General features: G+C 38.7%; 1 protein-coding gene across 3 annotated transcripts in view; it reads right to left on the reverse strand.

Annotated features, from left to right (window-relative positions):
* Positions 1–26,465, reverse strand: part of LOC309959103 (general transcription factor IIH subunit 2) — a 66,216-nt gene that overhangs the window by 29,527 nt on the left and 10,224 nt on the right. The window contains exons 9-17 of one of the 3 annotated variants that reach the window (XM_082835240.1): positions 26,030–26,120; positions 25,777–25,864; positions 25,165–25,272; positions 23,327–23,390; positions 21,522–21,625; positions 20,851–20,953; positions 18,624–18,663; positions 3,674–4,247; positions 1,841–1,940 (exon numbers count right to left, since the gene is read on the reverse strand). In XM_082835240.1, the coding sequence (XP_082691366.1) occupies positions 1,841–1,940; positions 3,674–4,247; positions 18,624–18,663; positions 20,851–20,953; positions 21,522–21,625; positions 23,327–23,390; positions 25,165–25,272; positions 25,777–25,864; positions 26,030–26,120 (1,272 nt within the window). Of the gene's footprint in view, positions 1–1,840; positions 1,941–3,673; positions 4,248–16,111; positions 16,827–18,623; positions 18,664–20,850; positions 20,954–21,521; positions 21,626–23,326; positions 23,391–25,164; positions 25,273–25,776; positions 25,865–26,029; positions 26,121–26,465 lie in introns of those variants that run through there. The other 2 variants (XM_082835241.1, XM_082835242.1) reach the window with 2 other exon arrangements.

Consider the following 26,465-nt stretch of genomic DNA (forward strand, 5'->3'; position numbering starts at 1 on the left):
AAGCATTGGCTGAGGCTACAGCTACGACAGGTGCCCAAGAGCCAGGGCTGATATTCACTCGGTACACACCCATGTGGTTCACTGCCAACACTCAGTATGATTGGCTGGGTATCTATTCTTGACTGGTCAAGGAACCAGAATGACATTCAAAGTATTTAACCATCTGGCTTCCTGTATCCCTATAACTGTCTCATCTGCTTGTCAGGAAGTGCTCCCCTCCCTTTCCAATCTCCCTCTCCATCTCTCTCTCTTCCCCTCTTTCTTCTCTCCTTTGTTCCCTTCCTCCCTCCCACCCCCTCACTTTCTTTTCAACCATAAAAGAAATACACATTTGTTTCCCAGAATTTAAACAAGATAGAACTGAACAAAGTAAAATATGAAAATCCCTCTCCACCTCATCTCCTGACAAACCCAAACCTCAAGAGTTCGATTGTTTGGTCTGTATATTTTCTTAACTTTTTCTATATATATTTCAAACAAGTCCATATATAGGCTGAATGGTTTTAAAGGCTTATACTACACATTATTTTGCATACTGCTTTTTTCACTTAACATATCAGACATACTTCCATTTTTGTGAGCATGGCTGTCCATGTGAAAGATGACTTATTGTAGGTCTGGTTGGACCTACGATCCAACCAGAAACTTCTCTGCATGTATGTGGTAGATGTATGACAAATATGTTAAAGAAATAAACTATGAGCCGAAGCACACTGCTAGATCCAATTATTAGATTATAGGAAATACAGGAAGTAGAGAAACATGTTAAATGACACCACAGAAACATTCAGCCAAACACAGAGTGTAGGCAATTTTACAGGACAGACTACGTGGCTCCTTTCATGAGTAAGTGACAAGAAAAAGTCAGGGAGGAGGAAATCTGTAAATTAAAAATCTTGAGATATATCAACTAAATGTCATGTATGGACCTTGTTTGGATCCTGATTCAAATCAACCAATGGCAAAGAGAAAGTGAGGTGGGGGGATGTGGACATTTGAACACTGTCTCAGGTATTTGATGTTATTGAGGAATTACTGTTAATCCTCTTTAGAAGACAGAATGATACTGTGGTTATGTTTCTTTAAAATATTTTTATATTTTAGAGTTATATACTAAAATACCAACAAGTGACATTATATGATGTCTGGGATTTGCTTTAAAATAATTTGGTTATTTTTATTTCTGGGGAAGGAGTGGGTGAGAGATGGATAACATATGATTTGGCCATGTGTCGATAAGTGTTCTCTCTACTTGTATATGAAATTTTCCAAAATGAAAGTTTTAAAAATTGTTAAGGGAATGAATCTGTATTTGGTAGATACAGAGCCATGTAGAAAATACTAGTAAACATAACATTAGAAATAATTTTTAAAAGCACTTCATTTTCTAAGCAGAGAACTCAAGACCATTGTAATAATCAAAACTCTTACTGAGTTTTTGAAATACAATGTTTTCATTTGGTATATATTCGGCAGTGCATGAAACCATTTGTAATAATGTTTTAAACATTGTCTTACTTTCCAACTTCCTTTATGTACCATTTTACATCATCCCTATGCAAATTATTCCTGTTTATTAAGGCAGATCCTGAAACTTATACTTGGCAAAACATATCTTAGTATTTTGGATAATAAAACAGTAAGAAACTATTTTGAAATTATATAATTAAAAATTTTCACGATATCATCAGGGCTTTCTTGCTTGAATAAATCCTGGAGTGTTCCAATTTAGGAGAAAGAAAGATCAAAACTGAAGGTTCTACTCTGGGAAGGTGACTCTTGCCTTTAGTTTTGTTTTGTCTTAAAAAAAATTACAAGCAAAAAATATTTATCTACTTACTTGGGGAACCACTTGGCATGTTCCTTCCAGGGGTCATCATCATCTTCCCAATTTCCTAAACAGCCACCACAGGAAAAGCACTGTACAGTGTCACGTTTACCTGCATATGAAGGAAGACACTTAGATTGCCCAGCAACAGCACCATGAAATGGTCCAGAAGGGGTGTCTCCAGAAGTTGACTGCTCTGTGCATGAATGAGACACGCTCCATCCCATCTGCCCACTCACACTCTCATCTGGCTGAATCCTCATCCACAGCCCCACTGCCCTAAGTGACCATTTCCGAAGCCTGGGACCCCACCTCTCAGATGAGGCACACACAGAACTCTAAGCTGTTGGACTCAGTATGCTCACTGAAGTAGTGGGGAAGCAGAGGAATCCCCCGCACTCATGAAGTAAAGCGCGGTTAGAAGACCTAAGCTGTAGCTTTGCTATGAAATTTCAGTGGAAACTTAGGCACATTTCTTTTTTTTTTCTTCACATTTGACATTTGTATTTGACAAGTATATTTTTCTTTTCTGACAACTGTTTTTAGGGGAACTACAAAGGGATCAACACACTAGCTTTCAAAACTAAGAAGAAAACTTACTTGAGGTTTAAGGCATTTTGAGATGTAAATGGTACACAAACTGGTAGGCAAATTACAATCAAACTACAGACTCCAACTTTTTTGAACACGACAGAAAGATCCGTTTTTTCTGCTTTTTACTCTGCTTCAGTCTCTATGTCAATTAGGACATTAACTATAACATCTTGAAGAAATAAGTGATAAGCACACTGTGACATCTGGGGAATTCTATACCAGAAATCTCTTAAATTTTCTTCTTGGGTCCAACTTGGGTAACACCATCAAGGTGAATTTCTTCAGCTTCTGCTATTAATTAATTAACAAGAGTAACAATTAACATTTGATATATCCAACATACACTGTGTGCCAAGCACTATGCAGTGTACCTGAGATGAATTGAAATATTTTGTCTTTTTTTTAACTTTTTATTTTATATTGGAGTACAGCCGATTAACAATGTTTGATAGTTTCAGGTGCACAGTAAAGCTACTCAGCCATACATATGCATGTATCCTTTGTCCCCCAAACTCCCCTCCCATCCAGCCTGCCACATAACATTGAGCAGAGTTCCCTGTGCTATACAGTAGGTCCATGTTCGTTGTCCTTAGGCACATTTCTTAAACTCTTTGAGCCTCAATGAAGTCAACTGTGAAATGGAGGGAAAGGGCAAGTTTGTCAGATTAGTATTAGTGCTTAATCCATGCCTAGCATCAAGTAGGTACTCAGTAAATGATAGCTGTTTTTGTTATCACAATTCTCACTCAGATCCGTCATAACATTTATGGCGTGGCTAGGATAATTCAAACAAAGTATCATTTTCTGAAATGCAACTTGCCCTATATGTTAGAGTTAGCTTTAAGGTTAAAACAAAAACAAAAACAAAAACCCTACAATACTGCTGCAATTAAAAGAATCAAAGAAAGATCATTTCAGAGCAGCAAAAGGAGGATGGGTGAGAAGGAGACTGGGGTCAGGCTGACCTCACAGCTTATTTTCAGGGCCTTAGAAATCCAGTCAAGTATTGTCTAAGGTCCAAAGTTTTAGTAAAAGTCACTATCTTATTTTTTATATATTTTTGGTAAATTGACATGTACTACACATAAAATAAAGCTAAAGTGAAATTACTGAAGTTGAATTTTAATAAAAGAGACCTTATACCTAATATAACACATTGACCAAGTGAGGAAAGATTTACAATATTGCAACTGAAACATGGAACCTAAACTTAATTCCAGCAAAATATTTCAGAAAATGACTTCAAACTACCTGTAAAGACAAAGCCAGCAGCTGAGAGCTCCCTTGGGGCTGTCCCTTGGGCATAAAATGGCCATTTCTGGTAGGACTTGAGTCTGGCCTTCTCTTCTTGGTATCTTGCTTTGTCTTCCCTCCTCAACTTGTTCTCTGGATTCTTTACTCTTATATCATATTTGGCAATGTTACCAACATCTTTGCCCAAAAGGAACTCACAATCTGGATGGAACTTCTTATGGTCTTCCATGGGGAGTCTCTGGAGGCTGGTACCAAAGAGGATTAAGCTACAGCAGAAGCACTGAACCCCAGATTTTATGTCAGTGAAATAAAACCCAGCCGCTGCCATCTCCTGGGGTGTCCATGCACTGTAGTCGTCATAGGTCACAAAAGTCTTTAACCTTTTTGCTTCACTACGCATTTGAGAATTAAAGCCTTTTTGCATTTTTTCTCGTTCTTTCTGCTCCTCTTTTTCTATTTCCTTTACATATTGAAGCATATCTATGCCTAGAAGACCAGACAGCTCCGGGAGCAAAGCATAATCAAACTGGGAAATCCTCTCGTCAGGGGCTTTCTCCTGGGCGGCCATTTTCTGAAAAGGGGAAGAAAATGTTCGTGAACATCGCCACCTGGTTTACTAGTCCTGAGGTTTGTTTCAACCCTTTATTCTTTCTGTTTTTTCTTCTGAATAACACTGATCTTCTGCTCATCATTTAGCCCAATTCAGAGCAAATATGCAAGTAGGTCTGTGACAGCAGACCTTTATCCTGCCCTCAACAGTAAGGTCACCTATGGAGCCCAAACAGTTGGAGGCCCCCTTATCAGAGCCTCAATTGTCACTTAAGTTAAAGGCATAAAATAGGGGATACCCATATCATCATATAACAACTTCAAAGATGTGTGCTTGCATTCTCAACATTTCAAGAATCAACAAGGTATTCCATTTAATACCTACAGGTGGAGTTGAATATTTCCACTCTACCAGCTTTGCTCTATGTGCCCCGCCTTAATCCAGCTCAGCTGATTTAGAATTTGCCCATCTACCCACATTTCTGCAACAGTTGCAGCTAATTGAAGATCTTGATTAAGCCCAAGCATGCCTTTCATTTGGCAGTACCTAATGCAAGGAAAAGAGCTCCTTTGTCACTAATATGTTCAGTACATTTCAGCAATGGTTCCTCAGGAAGCTCTATCGGTGCACAAGGTTACTTGGCTTTTTGACTGAAGAGCTCCTTCATTTCAGTTGTCTCTTCATGCCCTCTCCCATAGAGTCCCTTTAGTGGATATCAGATGAGGGTCACATTCCAAACAAAAGAAATATCTGCCCAATTCTCCCTCTGGTATCATGTTCCTTCCCTTTACAGAAGGAACCGGCCAAAGCTTGGTGGACTTGGCAGCCTAGGGCTCTTTCTTAGTACTTTCATTTTTGCCAAAACAGCCCAAACCATGAAAAGTGGGAAAGAGATTTAGAACCAGGGATGCCAGGCTGGCTGCTGAGGCCTTCCTTATTTGCCTCACTATTCTTGGCTGACTTTCCCTCTGTCCTTATTTCTGTTTTAACCTATTTAGCTGGTTCTTCTGGCTCTGGGTCTATCACCTTTAAATTCCATTGCTGGGGGCGGGGGAGGGATAAATTGGGAATTTGGGATTAACAGATACCCATTACTACATATAAAATAGATAAACAACAAGGATCTACTATATAGCACAGGAAACTATATTCAATATCTTGTAATAACCTATAATGGGAAAGGATCTTAAAAAAAGATATATATATATATAAGTGAATCACTGTGCTGTACACCTGAAACATTGTGAATCAACTATACTTCAATAAAGTTTTAAAAAATAGCAAAAAAAAATATTCCATTGCTGTGCTTTTCTTCCCATGAATAATTATAGTACTGGGGCAAATTCAAACCAGGATGGCCTCAGCAGCCAACCTGGCATCAGTGGTTCTACGTCTTTCTCCCACTTTTCATCTTTTTTTCTCCTAAACAAAGCCGGAGCCAGCATTTAAATTAAGTCAAAAACTGTTCCCAGGACTTCCCTGGTAGTCCAGTGGGTGAGACTCCACGCTCCCAATGCAGGGGGCCCAGGTTCCATCCCTGTTCGGGGAACTAGATCCCTCATGCATGCTCCAACTAAGTCCGCATGCCACAATTAAAAAAAAAAAAAAAAAAAAGGATCCCGCATGCTGCAACTAAGACCCGGTACAGCCAAAATAAGTAAATAAATAATACACAAATTAAAAAAAAATTGTTCCCATTATCCCATTCACACTGCCAACTTCAGCAAGTACACAGGGTCAGATAACTGAAAAAACTCACAAGCCCCTACACAGCATACTTACTTCAGAATTTAATAAAGGTAGAGGATAAGGTACAAAAATACAGGCAAACATCAGAGAGGCCTCAGACTCTAGCCCCAGTTTCTAGGACCCTTTCTCCGTTGTTCAGGACATGCTTCATTTTAGGTAATGAACCACCTAGATATGTGCAAGGTACCTTGGTCTCAGGGAAACCACACTGTCACCTGAGGAGGGGTCTTTTATGCCACTCCAGTCACGTGGCCCGAAGTAGGCTGCCTGACCAGTCTCAAACAAGCTGGTACGGGCTGCCCCCTGGTCTCTCAGATCCTAGCACAGGGCTACATTCATCGCTAGTTAGTATATTTCATTTAGGTTTGGCCAACAGACAACACCATGGCTCCAGGCCTCCCTGGAGGTAAATAAGCACAGGGTGGCAACAAACCAGCTGGAATCAATCCTGCACTTCTACAGCAAAGTTCAGTGGTCAGTTTTGCTGGTATCCAGGCCATTTCCAGGAGGAGAGAAGATCTCCAAGGCCCTCTCCAGGTTTCATGCTCATTAATTACAAGTGCTATGAGTGCCAGTGATGCTGCTGTGTTGTGCAAAGGATTTAAATCCACACCTGTATGACTCCAGTGCCTGTCCTCTTGCCTCCAAAGAGAGAAACAAGAGTAAGAGAAATAAGAGGGTCATAAGTTTAGGTGTGGAAGAAAAGCACTTTTGCCAGAGATGGTAATTTACTTACCTAGAGGTTTATCCAGAGCCCCGGTCAAATGGAAGGAGAATGCATAGTGTAAATACGAAGGCTCTCTGTCTTTTAGTGGGAAGCAGTGAGAACATATTTGAGGAACTGAAACTCAAAACAAGTTGCAGTTTTCTGAGAAATCACCAGTAAATGGTCTAGGGTGGTGAGTCAGCAGGGCTTAGTCAGGAACCAAAAGGTCTCACAAAACCTACCAAGTCCCACAGCGGAAGTGTTTTATTCTAAATAATTTAAGATTGGTTAACGTTTCTGGTGCTAGTATAAGTCTTATTTCTTTGACGGCAGTTTCCATCTTTCTGGTATCTTTTAGGGTTTTCTCTTTTATCTGTGGGTTATAAAATTTCAAAGTTATTGTGCCTCAGTGTGGGTCTTTCTACATTCATTGGACCCAGTGGACTTGTTTCAAGCTGAACGTGTGGGCCTCCCATCAGCCCTGGGAAATTATCTTCTATAATTTCTTTGGTAATTCCCTACTGCCTACTATCCTCTTTTCCCTCTTTCTGGTATTCCCATTATTCAGATGGGAATTTATCACTGAAGTTCGTATCTTTTTTTTTTTTTTGCTCACATATTCTTTCGTGCTTTGCCTTTACTTTCTGGGAGGTTTCCTCTTCATTATCTTCCAACTTTACAATAAAAATTCTTTTTTTAATATTTATTTATTTGGCTGCACCGGGTCTTAGTTGCGGCACGCGGGATCTTTCAGTTGGGGCACGTGGGATCTTAGTTGCGGCATGCAGGATCTAGTTTCCTGACCATGGATGGAACCTGGACACCCTGCATTGGGAGCTCGGAGTCTTAACTACCGGACCACCGGGGAAGTCCCACCAACAGTAATTATTAAGTTCAGCAATTATATTTTCAATTTCCCACAGCTCTTTCTTGTTGTCTCTCTCTTATTTTCACACAATCTGATTTTTTTAGCCAATGCAATCTTTTATGAACCTCTCCTATGCTGTCAAATGACAAAATTAAAACAACTTAATAATGAGTTTGTTGTCCTTCAGTCAAGGGAAAGCAATCCATAGACTGGGGGGAGCACAGTGTCTCACAGCGCTGCTCCAGAGGGATGGGGGGAAAGAGTGGGTTTTATAGAGAAGAGGCATGATTGGCTAAGAGGTCAGGGATTCATTATACGTCTAGCAGGTCAGGCAAACTAGGTAAAGCTGAGTTGGGGGATTGAGATTGGTTTATATTAGGTTTCCTTGACAGGTGTTTCCTCTAAGTGCAGGCTGACTTGGGTTTAGATTTGTGACTTGGGTTGGGCCACTGAGGCAGCCCCCATTTTGTGGGTCCCGATATACAAATTATCTTTATCAGTACTAATACAAATAAAGTTCACCTGCCTCCTGAATGATCTGTTTCCTCCAAGGCTAATTACCATTTACCTTTTTGTTCATTTTTCACATTACCAGCTTTCCTCAAATGTATACTGATCCTTGGTTTTCAATTCATGTTTGAAAATTAGGTGATTTCAAGGCCGACTGATCAAAATTATGGCCAAAAATTCTGATGAAAAGCCACATGAGTGTGACCTGAACCTAAGCCCTTTACTTTATGGAGAACAGATTGGGGAGCCAAGATTTACCCTGGAGAAGCCCTCAATGTCAGAGAAACACCTCAGAAAATGATTTCAAGTTAGCTGTAAAGTCAGAGCTAGTAGCTGAAAGCTCACTTGGTGTGTTCCTTGAGCACAGAATGGCCAGTTCTTGAAGTATTCTTCTTTTTGGGATGCCCAGGGCCCACCCTAGCTCCTCTAAGTCAGCTGAAACAGTTTATTCCATTTTTTTAGAAGAGAAGAGTCCACTAATTTTTTGCCTCAGTGTTAATAACACCTGCATATTAAATAGTCTGATGGTGGGGTGGATGGAGTCAACTGTCTCATGCAGAGACTTTAATTTAGTCTCTTGATTTTCAGCCCTTCCCATCATTCCTGTCCGCCTTCAACCTGGCATTCTGGGCCCCCAGCTGCTCCAGGGTTCTGTACAAGGTACAGAGTCTCCCAGGGGTTACATGTGTATTCAGGCTGTGGGCTCCTTTGGTCTGTTTCACTGGTTACTACCATTCCATTTGAGTTTCCACCTTCCAAAAATTTGTTAAAATATTCTGTATGCTGATGGTCCCCTCCTGCTTTCTTAATTTTTCTGGGTTTATAGTTTTAAAAATCATTTCAATAATATTGTGTAATTATTACCAATAATAACTAAAATTTGCTTAGAGCCTACTACTTGCCAGGCACAGTTCTAAAAACCTTAGATATGTCCATTTAATCCCTTTAACAGTCCAAATGAAGTAGCTATTTTTATTACCTACAATTTACAGATGAGAAAACCCAGGCACAAAGGGGTTCAGATTAACCAGACAGTCTGGCAACAGAGTCTGCACTTTTAACCACTGTGTTTGGCTGCTATAAAGGCTAGATATTAAGGAAAGGCAAACCCAGGTGTCCCAGAAAGCTCATGCTCTCTCCATTTTGGTAGTTTAGCCAATTGCTGAGTTACCAAGTCTTCAAGCTGTTACCAGCCTCATCGGCATGTGAACTCCTCTAGCCAAGCTCTGGTCCAACAGGGCCTTTTACCCAGCCAAGAAGCAACCATTGTTAAATAGCTGACCCTTCCTAACTTTTGTATTAACACATATAACAAGGACAGTGTTTTTTTGAAACACTTTCCCCGGTACATCCAGCTGCTCCTAGACCAGCAATTCTTTTTACAGGAAGTTTAGAGGTCAAGGGAACCTCTCTGCACTGCTGATTGTTCTGCCTGTAAAATTTTGCCCAATCAACCTTACTTTTCATCTATAATGTTATGTACATCTGTGTCCAATGCACATTACAGTTACTGTAGCACCCTGTTGCCGTTGTGAAATTTTTTTTTTTTACTATTCTATTTTCTAAATGTTTATTGATGATGTATAGGACTCTTTCTGATCTACTTTTTAAAATATAAATGTATTTTATTTCTTTATTTTTGGCTGCATTGTGTCTTCGTTGCTGCATACGGGCTTTCTCTAGTTGTGACGAGCAGCTCCTACTCTGTGTTGTGGTGCACGTGCTTCTCATTGCGGTGGCTTCTGTTGTTGCAGAGCACAGGCTCTAGGCACGCCGGCTCAGTAGTTGTGGTGCATGGGCTCAGTTGCTGTGCGGCACGTGGGATCCTCCTGGCAGGGCTCGAACCCGTGTCCCCTACATTGGCAGGGGATTCTCAATCACTGCACCACCAGGGAAGTCCCTGGTCTACTTTTAATATATGATTGTAAATCCTCTTGAATTTTCTAAGTAGATATTTGTATTATCTGAATATTTTGAGGGGCTTCCCTGGTGGCGCAGTGGTTGCGAGTCCGCCTGCCGATGCAGGGAACACGGGTTCGTGCCCCGGTCTGGGAGGATCCCACATGCCGCGGAGCGGCTGGGCCCGTGAGCCATGGCCGCTGAGCCTGCGCGTCCGGAGCCTGTGCTCCGCAACGGCAGAGGCCACAACAGTGAGAGGCCCGCGTACTGAAAAAATAAAAATAAAAAAAAAATTCTAATACAAATAACTTCTTAAGGAGAATCTAAAGAAATGAAAAATCAATTCCAGGTTTGGGATTTGGTTTCTGTAAAGCTACCTGAGTTAATTTTTTTTTTAAGTTCAGAAGAATTCTATGACCAGGAACCTGTTTTTTAAGTTATCTATGTATCTCTGTAATATGATTAGAGGCAGTGCTTCTCCTACTTTAGCATTTATTACAGTCACCTGGAGGACTTGTTAAAACACAGGTTGCTAAGCCTACTCCCAGAGTCTCTGATTCAATAGGCCTGTGATGGGGCCCAAGAATATGCATTTCTAAGAGGTTCCCGATGCTGCTGCTGCTGCTACTGATCCAGACACCACCCTTAGAATCACCGATCAGAGATCCTTAAAAGTTCCCTCTTCCTCTAAAGAATCGATTCTAAATACCTAAAATCCAAATTGAATTATCCCCTAAAACGGGTATATCCCAGAAAAGCCTGACACCTAAAAGTTAAAAGATTCTGCCCTAATAAGGGACAGAGAAGAGACTGGCCAGGCCAAAGTGCGTTAACTGGCGGCCTGCAAGCAAGTTTTATTTAGCCCGTGTGGTTTTAAAAAATTAGACGTCAACATTTAAAACTTAGGAGAATTCACTTAAAAATCCAGTTTTTCAGTTTCTGTTTAAATATCAAAATATACTGCCCGAGGGAAACTACATTCCCAGAAAGAAAAAATAGGCTGTGGCTGAGTAATAGTTACCTCCTTTGAAAAAACGTTTTTCTTTTGGACTAGGTAACAAATGCACATGTGCACATGTACACAAATGCACATGTATAAAATTCAAAAGGTACAAAGAAAGGTGTATGGTGAAATCGACATCTCTCTTCTACCCGAGCCCAGCATCTAGAGGCTGCCTCCTTTACATGGAACCAGTGCTTTCCAGATGCTACCACTTTGCATTTACCTGGCCCCTTTTCAAATATTTGCATTATGTGCCTGGTCCCCTCAGGCACCTGAATTTGCATCTGAGCCCATTTTACAGCCCCTCTTCTGCATTCCCAGGCACTTGGTTTATCATGAGCACTTTCACACTTGTTTAATTAATTAATTAATTTTTTATTTTTATTTTTTAGCTGCGCCACGCGGCATGTGGGATCTTAGTGCCCCAACCAGGAATCGAACCCATGGCCCCTGCAGTGGAAGTGCAGAGTCTTAACCACTGGACTGCCAGGGAAGTCCCCACGCTGACATCTTTAAAGGTCTGCCTCTTAGACTGGGAGGGTCACAGAGCCACAGGTTAGGGTTTGTGTCTTCTTCTTGGTGTCTATATCCTGACGGCTAGGGTCTCATCAGACAGACAGCAGGTGTACAAGGCTTGTTGAGTGAATTAATGAATAAATGAACAAACTGTGCATTACTTCCAGGGCTCTGGCCTGAGGTGTGACTCAAATAACAATTTAGTCACATGAAATCAAGAATTTAAATCCCATAAGAACCCCATCAGTCTCCCAAGAAGAGAATTACAAAATGTGGAAAGAGGGCTTCCCTGGTAGCGCAGTGGTTGAGAGTCCGCCTGCCGATGCAGGGGACACGGGTTCGTGCCCCGGTCCGGGAAGATCCCACATGCCGCAGAGCGGCTGGGCCCATGAGCCATGGCCGCGGAGCCTGCGCGTCCGGAGCCTGTGCTCCGCAGAACTGGACCCAAAAGGGGTATTAGGACACTCCCGAGGCTACTTCCCAGAAACGTGACAATCTCCTGTGCCCTTTTCTTCCTTACTATAGGCCTCAGGGACTCAAACTTCTTGCCCTTTCACCTAAACTCTATCACCTACTAAAGATCATGGGAGTCCACCACCCCACTTCCCAAGGGCTGGTTGTACCCTTTCTTTCTCACCACTCAAGAAATTATTTCATGTTATAAATTTGCCGATCACTACAGAGATACAGACAGCTGAACACAGGACCACAAACATGAGGAATTTCACAAAGTATTGAGAAATCTTACAAAATGTTTACAGTTCTTCCCTACTGCCATTCCGAGCAGCAGAAGCCCTGTTGTTCCCGCACTGTTTCACCATACGTTAGTGTTTGATTACGGCATGTACTCAGATATACAGTGGGTTACCTGTGCTTCTTAAATACAGGACTTACATGCTTTTAATCTACTTATCTCTCTTCTTCAGCCTCCAAATACTACTGCAATCTTCACCTTGCAATTATTCTCAAGGGCAAACAAGGTCACAACAAACAGAAACAGTGCACATATTGCCACATATAGGTGGAAATGTATTGTTTGCACTATGACCCAAATAAATGAAAAAGAAATTGTATTACAGTTCCCCTCCAACCTCCAGTTCCATACCTATTACCTTATTTGATGAACATGATTGCTTTCAGGCCCTCAACTAACAGCTAACATTTAGTTACCTTACTTTCATCTCCCTCACCACAACTTCCCAGGATTCCATAAGTTTTATTATTTTTGAATACTTAATTCATTTACAGGGCTTAAAATTGTTAACTATATAAAAATATTTAAAAATAATTCTTACTCTCCGCTGTGCTACACCACCACCCCAGGCAACCATTTTTATTAGTTCCCTATTTATTCTTCCAGTGTTTCTTTTTATTTAAAAAAAAAATTTTTTTTTTCAGCCACGTGGTGCGGCTTGTGGGATCTTAGTTCCCCGACCAGGGATCGAACCCGTACCCCCTGCAATGGAAGCGCAGAGTTTTAACCACTGGACCGCTAGAGAATTCCCTCATTTTTTTAAAAGACAGCTTTCTTGAGATATACTTCACGTACATGTAACGTAACTTATTCAAAGTGCATAATTCAGTGGTTTTTAGTATGTTCACAGAGTTGAACAGCCATCACCACAATCAATCTTAGAACATTTTCATCACTCGAAGAAGAAACTCTATACCCATTAAAATTCACTCTTTTCCCCAGCTGTTTGTAGTATTCCCCTACAATCTTTATTTTTGTAAGGTCCGTAGTGATGTCTCCTCTTTCACTCGATCTTCGTAATTTGAGTCTTCTTTTTTTTTCTCTTGGTCAACTTAGCAAAATATTTGTCAATTGGTTGAACCAACTTCTGGTTTCACAGACTTTCTCTATTGTTTTCCACTGTTTCTTTTTGCTAAGACAAATATATATTCTTATTTTTCCTTCTTCCTTACATAACAGGTAGCATACTATATATTCTGAACACTAGTATATTCTGAAGAATGTACTTCAGGTTGAAGGAAAATGATCCTCAACAGATCTGAGATGTAAGAATAAATCAAGAGCCATGAAAGTGGTAAATATGTGATTAAATCTTAATAAATACTAACTGATTAAAACAAATATAAATGTCTAGTGAAACACCAAAAGAATTAAATGTACAACAATAATAATAAATAAGTGAGGAAGGAGGAAAGTGAGGTTAAATGTGTTATCCATGGGGAGGGTAAAGGTACAAGTTAACTTTAGGTTTTGATGTTATGAAGGAGTACTGGAAGCAGCGCTTCCTCAGATTCTCTTGGCCACGCCCTTCTTTCCAAGATGCTGCCCGCCTCCTCCTCTGCACTGCTGCTGCCTTTGCCCAGCTTCCTGAGCGGGCTGGAGTCCAAACTGAACTACACCAAGCCTATCTGACCTTCCAGAGTTGGCTGCAACGCCACACCACTGAGCCTGACAGCTGGCTCCCTTAGCAGTTACCAAAGGACCAGATGACACAGCCCTGTGTGGCAAGCCTTGGCTAGTGGGAAATGGAAGAAGTTAGGAAATTGCATTACCCTCCCCTCCTCCCTTCGACAGACTGTGCAGAGGGGCAGCTTCTCTTTATAAACCTTCTGGAGAAGTCCCAAACTCTAAGTGAACACACTTGCTGGGAGACTCCTATGACTCTTCACAGTTTGTTATCAAGCCTGGCCACTGTGATAACATATTGTTTCTCCTTGTCTCACTTTCCCTTTTTTTCCTTAACCATACTTCCCTAGATCTGCATCTCCCAAATAAAGCAACAATACTTTCACCTTTGCCTGAGGCTCTACTTTCTAGAGGACCCAAGTTAAGGAATTACGTGTACTGTAATTTCTAGAATAACCTCTAAAAGAATAAAAATAGAGTATACAATTTCCAAACTAGTTTAGGAAAACAAAGAATGGTGGGAAACAAGCAATCCAAAGAAGGGCAAGAGGGACTTCCCTGGTGGCACAGTGGTTAAGAATCCTCCTGCCAATGCAGGGGACACAGGTTTGATCCATGGTCCAGGAAGATTCCACATGCCACAGAGCAACTAAGCCCATGTGCCACAACTACTAAGCCTGCACTCTAGAGCCCGTGTGCCACAACTACTAAAGTCTATGCGCCTAGAGCCCGTGCTCCACAACGAGAAGCAACCGCAATGAGAAGCCTGTGCACCGCAATAAAGACTAGCCCCCACTTACCGCAACTAGAGAAAGCCCACACGCAGCAACCAAGACCCAACGTAGCCCAAAATAAATAAAATAAATTTAAAAACAAAAACAAAAAAAGGCAAGAAAGAAGAGAAAAATGAAGATGGAGTAGTTGAAACAAATAGCACAAAGTAAGATGGTAGATTTAAACCAAAATGTATCAGTAGGCACATTAAATATAAATGGACTAAATGCTTCAGTTAAAACAAAACGACTTTCAGGAAAATAAAAAAGAATATGAAGTGAAATGTATACATTCAAAAGTATTTAAAATGAATCTAATTTTCATAATGACTTTTAAGCTTTAAGGAGTTTTCTAATCAAACAGAACTCAGAAAGACATACTATTCAGAAATGTTCCTAATGTTAAAAAGTTTCCTTCATTATTGTAGTATACTGTGGAGTTCCATGAGGGAAACTAAGGCCAGAACTTACAGTATTATTAGATCACCATTTTTATTTCTATAATCTAAAACAAACCAGGATTTTCTCTATAATTTTTTTAAATTAATTAATTTATTTTTGGCTTCATTGGGTCTTCGTTGCTGCACGCAGGCTTTCTCTAGTTGTGCTGGCGGTGGGGGGCTACTCTTTGTTGCAGTGTGCTGGCTTCTCATTGTGGTGGCTTCTCTTGTTGCGGAGCACAGGCCCTAGGCATATGGGCTTCAGTAGTTGCGGCACACGGACTCAGCAGTTGTGGCTCGTGGGTTCTAGAGCGCAGGCTCAGTAGCTGTGGTTCACAGGCTTAGTTGCTCCGCGGCATGTGGGATCTTCCCGGACCAGGGCTCAAACCTGTGTCCCCTGCATTGGCAGGCAGATTCTTAACTACTATGCCACCAGAGAAGCCCTCTCTATAATTTTGAGACTAGAAATTCCTCCTTATGTCTAACTAAAATATTCACCTTAACCTTATCAAGTATACAAATAAACCCCAAAATTGTAGAAAGAGATAAAGCAGCCCCCAAAAAGGCACTCAATGTCCCTTTTATATACAGTACTGTGAGTGTGTGTCTAATATATTTCTAAGTAACTCTTCAAGAGGTGCCTACTCATGGCCTTTCTTTTACTTCAAGTAGGGGGAGATAAAATATTCTGACTATGTTAAAGGCATCTCCTTCAAGCCACTGATACCTCTTGTGGACAGAGCAAAAGGAAAGAAGACAGCAGTTAATTTGGTTACCTAGAGCCGAAGTCTGTTTACTTGTAAAGAACCATTTGGGTCTAGGCGCAAAGAGTATGACTCTTGGGAGAAAGATCTGTACTTTGGTCAAATTATGTCTTAGTGTGTGTGTGCACACATGTGTTGCTAAAAATACATAATTCTTTCTAATAACCTATAAGGGAAAATAATCTGAAAAAGAATATGTATGTGTATATATATATATATATATATATATATATATATATATAAAACTGAAAGTAATGCATATTCCTGGGCTTCCTCCAAGATTTATTGAATAGACTCTCCAGGGTGGGATTACATTTTCTTTACTGATAACATTCTTCACTAAGAATTGTTATTTATAAAATCATGAATATCATAGTTAAACTCAATCTAGAGTGACTAAAGTTCATAGATTTAAAATAAACATACCTTTGCTATGGAAACCTGATTCACTCTCAGAAGGGTATATCCTAGAGAGAGTCCTGCCTATAACAGTATATCTTCATTGAACCTGAAACATGGACCTCATCATACATTCTCACCTACATTTTTCTGATGACCCAGGGTAGGAAAGTTGAGGGGGATTAAGTTAAACAGTCCCTGGGTATGAACCCGAGTGAGGCTAACAAGGATAGTTCATTAACCTGAACTATAAAAGGTAAGCCAGTCTCAGATAACAAACCACCAAAATGGTGGTATTAGATATACACCATTAAGTAAATACTTTACCAATCATTACAGAGGAAGCTTTAAAGTAATAGGTTTCTTAGACTTTCCTTTCGAACTGTTCTTCACTGGAGTTTCTTCTAAAGAATCATTTTATTTACAGTCGCAAATGTCTTTTTAACACATTCAATGTGTATTATATGCTGGAATCAAATAGCTGAAGGAGCTGGAATCTTATGAATACAGCCAGGACAACAATGGAGAGAGTCATGAACAAAAATATCACAGTCCACACAAAAAACATTTTGGCACACAGTGCAAACATAGACCTGCAGTGAAAAGAAGAAAACTAAATTTAAAAAGTAGTTTCCAAAAGTTAGGTACAGCATAGTTAGAAGACATTCAAGTTGCTTTGCTCTTTTATATCTCTATCACTTTTTCCCTACTCACCTACCAACTTTATTAGTTCCAATGTACTATATATTCTCAAATAGAAGGCAATTAATTTCTTCCAAAAAAGTACTCCTTAGAAATGAGGGAAGGGGCTTCTCTGGTGGCTCAGTGGTTAAGAATCCGCCTGCCAATGCAGGGGGCATGGGTTCGATCCCTGGTCCATGCAAGATCCCACATGCTGCGAGCAACTAAGCCCGTGTGCCACAGTTACTGAGCCTGCACTCTGGAGCCCACGAGACACAACTACTGAAGCCCATGCGCCTAGAACCCGTGCTCTGCAACAAGAGAAGACACCACAATGAGAAGCCCGTGCACCGCAACGAAGAGTAGCCCCTGCTCGTTGCAACTAGAGAAAGCCTGCGCACAGCAACAAAGACCCAATGCAGCCAAAAATAAATAAATGAGATAAATAAATTTATAAAAGAAAAAAAAAGAAATGAGGGAATAACTTCGTTTTTGAGTCCTTAAAGTCCCCTGGGGACTTCCCTGGTGGCGCAGTGGTTAAGAATCTGCCTGCCAGTGCAGGGGACACTGGTTCAAGCCCTGGTCTGGTAAGATCCCACATGCCGCAGAGCAACTAAGCCCGTGTGCCACAACCACTGAGCCTGCGCTCTAGAGCCCGCGAACCACAACTACTGAGCCCGTGCACCACAACGACTGAAGCCCGCACGCCTAGAGCCCGTGCTCTGCAACAAGAGAAGACACCGCAATGAGAAGCCCTCGCACTGCAACAAAGAACAGCCCCCACTCATCACAACTAGAGAAAGCCCACGCACAGCAGCAAAGACCCAATGCAGCCAAAAATAAATAAAAATAAGATAAATTTATTAAAAAAAAGATGGTGTCTTCTTAAAAACTTTCAAATGAGTCAAATAGTGGTTCTAGTGAGGATGCAGCTACTGATGTCAAAGAGGCATGTAAAACTTAATAAAATTGTTTTTTTAATTGTTTTTTTATATATATATTTGGGTTTTTTGGGGGGTTTTTTTGGCATGCCTCAAGGCTTGTGGGATCTCAGTTCCCCAACCAGGGATTGAACCTGGGCCACGGCAGTGAAAGCACCGAATCCTAATCACTAGACCACCAGGAAACTCCGATACAACTGTTTTATGAAATGTGAGAGTAGAATAAAACAAGCCATCCTTTCAACTAATATTTTATATAGTTTATAAAGTATAGTTTTAAATATGGACATGTAACTAAATTAACAAAAAATTAAAACTAGACAGTGATCTATCTTATTTGCAACTTTATATAAGTTTATATGTTCAAATTGGCCCCATCGAAATTTTAAAAAATATTTTCTCAGTGGCACAATGGGGGAATAAACTTTGGTCTGCGGTCACCTTAAATGGTAACTTCAAAATAAGTTATGAGTGCCTAAAGTACAACATGGAGAAAAAAACTTTTAGTATTTCCAAACTAATATTTCAGTATTTCAGTTTAGCTTACAAACTGAAAAAAAGTACTAAAATATCTTTATAGCAAAATTAGAATGCAGAATTACAAAACAACTGTTTGTAATAGCTCCCATTTTATCTCTACCTACTGTTATACTTCTAAGGAATAACCTGATATGAGCCTGGTCTTTAACAATCTATTGAAAACTTATAATACTATTTCCTCAATATTTATTGTACAATACTTAATATTTACAAAGCACATGAACTTACATGTTGGTCTTTCAATTCCCCCTGACAGGCATAACAAAATCTGAAAAAGAAAGTTTAAGAATCATTTTGTTAAGGACTCACTCATTAAAATAGCTCAGGAAAATTTCAACAAGAATTCTCTTATTAATAAGTACAGTTGACCCCTGAACAACACGCAGGCTAGGGGTACCAATCCCCGAGGTCAAAAATCTGAGTATAACTTTACAGTTGGCCCTCTGGCTCTCTGACCCTCCATATCAGCAGTTCCACATCCGAGGATTCAACCAACTGTGGGTCATGTACTGTAGTATGTATTTATGGAAAAAATCTACAAGTATGTGGACCCTTGCAGTTCAAATCCGTGTTGTTCAAGGGTCAACTGTAATCATCTTTACATATGATTTTTAGGAGAAAGAATTAAGAATACCAGTAATTTAAGAAAATTCCACAGTAAATCCCAAGGTCATCTGACAGCTTAAAATCTTCCTTAAACAAAATTTATTTTATTTTCATCAAGGTTAAATATGAGTATGATTTCTCAGCTTGTATTCTGCAAGGGAATTAAGACCTACAGAAAATGATTTGCATGATTATTTTTCAACTTTCCCAAAGACAGCAGACAGCTGGTACAAGTCTAGATGGATAGAAGTTAATTTATCATAAAAATGGATGCCTAAGGGCTTAATTTTCAAGGAATGGTTTAAAGAATTAAAAGTTCTCAAAATTTATTACAAAAGAGAGCAGTTCTGTCCCTACCCACCCCCACTTCATTTCCAGAGCAAATGCTCATAGTGCTACCTCTTGGTTTTTTTTCATAGGCCATTGGCTATGATCCTGCCACTACAGAAGATGAGATTTTAATTCTCTTTCAACTATCTTGAACCAATAGCAATGGGTACACATAACTACATAGAAAGAATTGAGAATGACATTTGTTAAGTCATTTTGGATAGAACAATATTAAATGTTTAGTTTATTATGACTACATAGACATATTCATCTGAGCCATGTCATACAAATTTTCCTCTCTGTAAAACACTTTCTCCTGGAGTTAATAACTGTATTGTTATTCATAAGCTTAACTTTTCTAATTACCACTAACTCAGCCCCAACCGATCCCTGAGAAGTCTGAATATCCTCTTGTTATGTTCAGCTACATCAGGAATTCTATAGTTTCCATCCTCTGGTGACATCTCTCCTGGAGCATTCTGACCTTCTCCAAACTAGACTGACTGTTCTCCATATCTGACATACAAGTGTCATTCTAGGACGTCATCCTACAGCTTTCTTTAGCCACTTTTGAATTAGGTAAATATTCCTATTCTCTTTCATTCATTCTCTTTCTCAATTCTTTTGAATCATCTCTTCCACAGCTTCCCAAGAAAGTCTCTTGAGACCTTACAAGTCTGAAAATATCTTTATTGTACCTGCATATTTTTTTTTGGCTGCACTGCACGTCATGTAGGAACTTAGTTCCCTGACCAGAGATCAAACCCACACACCCTGCATTGGAAGCACGGAGTCTTAACCACTGGACTGCCAGGGAAGTTCCTATTCTACCTATATTTAAATACCTTGGCTAGGTATATAATTCAGGTTGGTAATAATTCTCATTCCAAATTTTGAAGGAAATTGCTCCCTGTCAGCATCCAGTGTTGCTCACAAGAAGCCAAACAATTTTAATTCCAGGTCATGTGACCCAATTCTCCCTCTCCAGAAATGTTTAGGGTTAGTATTTTGCTGTGTATTCTGAAATTTCACAATGATACACTTTAGTGCAGGTCTGCCTTCAATATGTCAGGCACTTGACAGTCCCTTTCTATCTAGAAATTTTTTTCCTTCGACAGCAGAAATATCCTTGAATATTTCTTTCGTACTCTTCATTTGATCTTTTCTTTATTTTTTATATTATTTTGATATTAGGCCTTCTGGATAAATCTTCCAGTTTTACACCATGGAAATCAGCAAATGCTACAAATCAGGGCTTTTTTTTTTTTCTTTTTGGAGAGCTGATTTACCAACATACCACCACTCTTACTACACATAAATGGGTTTAGGGAAATTAACAGATCTCCGGAGATCCAGATCTGTTTAAAGAATCATTTCAGTCATAAACAAGGCATTCTACATCTCATTTTCTATATTAGCAGTAATCGTGACCAAGTGAATATGACTCTTTTTAATGTAGTAACAATATATTCAAACATTACCACTTGTAACAGATACAAGTTACTCAAAACTCATATACCTTTCTCCATTATGTTCTTCCAGGGGAATATCTTGAAAAGCATCCAAAGGAAATAAGTGATGGTAAGACCGTGCCAAGTGGGGAGCAGACACCAAAGTAAGACCTAACACATAAAGCAGAAAGACATATTTAATAACCCAAACCTCATAAAGATGATGGCTGACATGTCAAATGATATAACTTAGACTAAATATTTTCAAGTTCTTTTGTTTTAGGATTGCAGGCATTCATTTCTTTAGTTTACCTGTGGCCATAAAAGGAGACTCCAGGATGGAGTCTTAGTTCTGTCACTAAGTATGTGACCTCTCTTGGCATATTTCCTTACTTATAAGTTAAATAAAATTCTACAATTCTGTTACTTTAACTTCTCATTCTCCTTATATATATTTATTTTATGAAGAGCTGCAAAAACATCTACTAGATCTACTGCACTGCCTTTAAAGAACATAATTTTTTTCAGAAAGAGAATTAGGAAACTCTTTTAGAATGCCATGTTTATTTTTAAAAATGGAGTACTAAGCACACAATGAAAAAAAGTAATCTATGTCTTTTTTCACAGATTAAATCCAGAAACATAGGCAGAGCTTAATATTTATATTTATTTTAATAGCAATATAGGTAAGAAATTATTCAAGATTAATTTACTGGATCATGAAGAGTTGGTTTCTTACCACAGATTTTACATTCAACAGGAAGCTCACAGTACTTTGCCCGACACTGTGGGCAGAAATAGCCTCCTAATGTAAGTCCTGGCTCAGTGTTGCTATCCAGATGCCTGTAGGGGGAAACATTACTTTTTAAAAAGTGATATACAAAGATGTGAGCAGTTAGAGCAAAAGCCACTCTGATTCTAAAAGCTTCAAGTTGTTTCACTGCTCGCTTACACTCTGTTCATTTTTGTCTTTTTTTTCCTCTCTGCATTTTGTTTTGAATAGTTTCCATTAATGTCTTTGAATTCACTCACCTTCTCTTCTTCAGTGACTAATCTGCTGTTAATCCTAATCCATCTTATTTTTCATCTAAAACACTGTATTCTTCATCTCTAGAAATTTGATTGGGGTCCTTTTTCTATCTTCCATATCTCCTATCATACTCATGTACTCCTCAACTTTCCTGAGCATATGAAGTATATTTACAATAATTATTTTAACACCAAACCTATTACTTCTATCAACTGTGTTATTTCTGGATATGTTTCCATTCTACGATTTTTCTCCTTGTTATGGGTCATACTTTCCTACTTCTTTGCATGACTGGCAATTTTTGATTGGTTGCCAGATATTGTGAATTTTGCTCTGTTTTGGGTGCTGGATTTTTTTTTGCATTGCCTTAAATACACTGTGGCTTTTTCTGGAATATACTTAAGTAACTGTGAAATAGTATGATGCCAAGACTTGCTTTTAAGTTTGTTAGGCTGTCCAGAACAGCTGCTAGTCTAGAGTTAACTTGGTTTCATTACTGTGGACTCTATTCAATGCCTGCGGTGTTAAGAGGCCTTTCCACACTGACTGGTGGTAACATGAACTACTCCCTGCCCCATGTGAGCTCTAGGGATTGTTCTGCTGCTCCTCTCCAGTTCTTTCCCTGGCCTCCAGGAGATTCCCGGCAGGAATGTACAGATCAACACTCATTTAATGACTCACGGGGAGCTTCAGAGGAAGCTCTCCAGAGCTCTCTGTGCAGCTCTTTACTCTCGAGTACTCTGCCCTGCAAAATGGTAGCTGCTTCCACCCCCCACCCCCCAAACTCTGAACTTTGTTTCTGAATGGAGCAAAACCTCCTGGTTCTGTGTGGGTCTTCCCTCCCTGCACAGCAGCCTGGAAATCCTCTCTAGGCAGTAAGCTGCAATCATAGGGCCCACCTCATTTGTTTCTCGTCTTGCAGGGATCATTATCTGCACTGCCTGTTGTCCAATGTACAAAAAACACAGTTTCGTATATTTTGTTTGGTTTTCTGCAAGGAGACAGAAGTGTAAATCTAGTCCCTATTACACTTTTATAGCTAAAGACAGTAGTCTTATTTATGAGTTTTAAGAATTACTTTCTTAAATTTACTTTTATTTTATAATTATGTAAAATGTAAAGCTCCAAAGTTAAAACAAGTTATATGCAGAAAAGTCTAGGATCTATCTCTTTGCCTTTCTCCACACATTGCATTAGTAAACATTTTTTTAGCTTTTACTTTTTGGTTTCATTACTATTTTTATTATTAATATAAATAAGTATGTGTATCTACTCAAACCTCCACCCTCTTCTTAGATGATCGGTAGCACACTATACACTTTTCTCTACCTTACTGTTTTACTTAGTAATATTACAGGAGTATATATAGTTTTCACTCCTTTTTACAGCTACATAGAAAGTAATCTTCTACAAAAGCCATTACATTTCAAGTCCATCTTTTAAATTTATAACTTACAGGAAGGACTTAACAATGTAAAAACATTATCACGGACAATTTCAAGGTTTTTACTTACGCCATACTGAAAGAGGGTTTTGCATCCTGATCAGACAGAGAAGCAATGGTATGCTGAGGAAATCCTTCACAGAAGAAAATGTATTACTTTTTTTTCCTCAAGGAAACAGAAAAATTCTAGTAATAGAAACCTAAAAATGTTCCTACCAGAAAGCCCACTAAGTTGTGCAAAAGTTCTCTTTCCTGCCTTTTAGATATGTTTATTATAGCACGGTCAAACTGACAGTAATTCCAAGTTTAAAAAAGAATTAATAGTAGAGGAAATGGGGGAAAGATCTGTCCATACATATGGCCTCAGATTCTAAAGTTCATATCCATATTTTCTAATTTAACAACGCTTAACACACACTGCTTTTTAAAAAGAAAATGTGTGTAATTTTTAAATACTTTCTGATATAACAGAGGAGTCTATAATATAGTCTACTTTCATTTTATATAAGAACATACTTCTAGTTTAAAATTTTGGAATGTCCAAATCCATGCAGTCTATTTTCCATATATATTTTTAAATTCTGAAAACAAGTCTAAGAAAAGCAGAAACCATAAAAAAAGAGAAATTTCATTCTATATAAAAATTTTAAACCTATCTACATTTCAAAACAAATAAAAGTAAAGGAAAATGACCAACTGAAAAAACATTTGCATCAGGTGACTGAAAATGGGTTGATACTCCTAAATGGTTCTAATAAATCAATTTGGAGAATTATTATAAATTTAAAAATAACTTTAAGATAGGCTAAGGAAATGTATCAGTAAATCGAAAAGATTAGCCAACATAATATCTAAAATGTACTGAGTGTTTATATCAAGCATTACTCTAAATACTTGGTCTGTATTAACTCAATCCTTGCAACACACAATGAAACAGATACTAATATCACGTGAGATGAGGAAACAGGAAAGAGAGGTTGAACAGTACTATAAATAGCCAAAAACAAGGCAGAAAAGCATTCCATCTCACTGACAGTTTAAAAATGCATATTAAACAAGGAGTCTCTTTTTTTTTTTTTTTTTTTTTCTGGTACGCGGGCCTCTCACTGCTGTGGCCTCTCCCGCTGCGGAGCACAGGCTCGGGACGCGCAGGCCCAGCAGCCATGGCTCACGGGCCCAGCCGCTCCGCGGCATGTGAAATCTTCCCGGACCGGGGCACGAACCCGTGTCCCGTGCATCGGCAGGCGGACTCTCAACCACTGCACCACCAAGGAAGCCCCAGGAGTCTCTTTTTGTATTGAAAAAGCTGGGCTTTTTCAATTACAAATTACAAAATAGTTGGGCTTTTTCAATTTCAATTTACAAATAAATGTTTACTATAAAATAATAATTGTATAACACAGCTTTGATAAAACAGTACAGCAGATTTTATAGCTTTTTTGATTTCTTAATACAAGAATTTCTCTATAAACACAGTGTCTTTATACCTTTCTAACCTTAACAATTAAAAAAAAAACCAGTAGTGTTCCTTGAGTGACAGGACTACAAGTGAGTTTAATTTTCTTTTTACTTCTCTGTATTTCCCAAAATTGCTTCAACAGCATAATTTTCTCTAATTATAAAACATTTAAGTTAAATACAAGAAATTCTTAAACGTTAAAATAACTTGTACAAATGAGATAGAAAGTCTAGCTTGAGTCAAAATATAGTTTTTTAAATGTCTATTTTAAAATAACACAAAACAGGGAATTCCCTGGCGGTCCAGTGGTTAGGACTTGGCACTTTCACTGCAGTGGCCCGGGTTCAACCCCAGGTTGGGGAACTATTTAAGATCCTGCAAGTGGTGCGGCCAAAAAGAAAATTAAAAATAAAAATTAATTAATTAAATAACACAAAATAAATACTTACCCATACGAATAAGTGAGCATTCAGAGCTTGAGCTAGCAGGAGGAGGACTAACATGATGTGTCAGCAATTCTTTGTAATGGCTTTCATCTAAAATAACATGGTATGTGCCTAACAAGACGAGAAGTAAAAGAGAAGAAACAACAGCTTTCCAGACATAAGAATGAACTGTAATTTCTATATAATTCTGTAAAAGTTTTACCATCTGAAAATGTTCATTTTCAAAGTAAGTTCTTAAGTTAAATTATCATTTTTCAAAAACTTTATTTAAATAACATCTCTAAATTGACTTCTCTAGGAATAACTGTAATTACAATTTAATTAAAGCCAAGTTACAAGTTCTTCACTAAGTATTAATATAGTAAAATTTCTAGCTTTTCAAGAGTTACAATGCTTCCTCTGAACACTGACATAACTACTGAAAATTCCTCGCATTCTGAGATGATATCTTATAGAATTGGTAATATATTTAATGTAACTACCCATATTTTGGACTTCAGCACATGAACTGATTTAAGTTTAGCAGCTTAAAAAAACATATAAAAACATCCCAATTAATAGATTGTTACTTTACATAGTAATTATGAGTAAATACTGAAGATTCTAGATATATACCACCAGTTTCACGAGCAAGCACAGTGCAAACCCGAACCTCTGCAGACAATCCAATAACAGACACTCTAATTTTAGCTGCCTTTAGGGTCTTCGTAAAATCCAAGTAAATGGTGAGTTTTGAGGGAAGAAAAAAAATTGAATAATTAATGTGTTTGAAAAATAGAATGTTCTGAAAACTAGTAATAAATTCACTATAGAATTCTCTTTAGAGTTGTAACTTTGATTTTGATTATGAAGAAATTATTGGTTCTACCTTGATTAGATCATAGATATTAGATGGATCACAGGTTGTGAGACTGCTAAAGATGATTAGGACTTCTCTACTTGTATGTCCGGGCATGTGTCTAAAGAAAGATAAAAACCACTCCAATTAGGTATAACAAATTACACTAATAAAAAACTTAACTCAGAAACAACAGTACCCATGGTTTACACACTTAGACTGCAGAATAACCCCATTTATTTCAACATTACAAAGGAATGAATTGTGAGTATACTCTAAAAACCTTAATGCCAATTTTTCTAAAATTAGCTACACACTTAAAAAAAATTCATTGATTCACTTATTCATTCAATAAACATTTCTTGAATACTCTTTTAAGTTCTGGGGATAAAGTGATAAACAAGACCAACAAGGTTCCTGACATCATGAAGCTTACATTCTAATAGATTTGTTTCATACAAAGTCT

This window comes from Leucopleurus acutus (genome assembly GCF_964270905.1).
Source record: "Leucopleurus acutus genome assembly, chromosome: 3".
Taxonomy (NCBI): domain Eukaryota; kingdom Metazoa; phylum Chordata; class Mammalia; order Artiodactyla; family Delphinidae; genus Leucopleurus; species Leucopleurus acutus.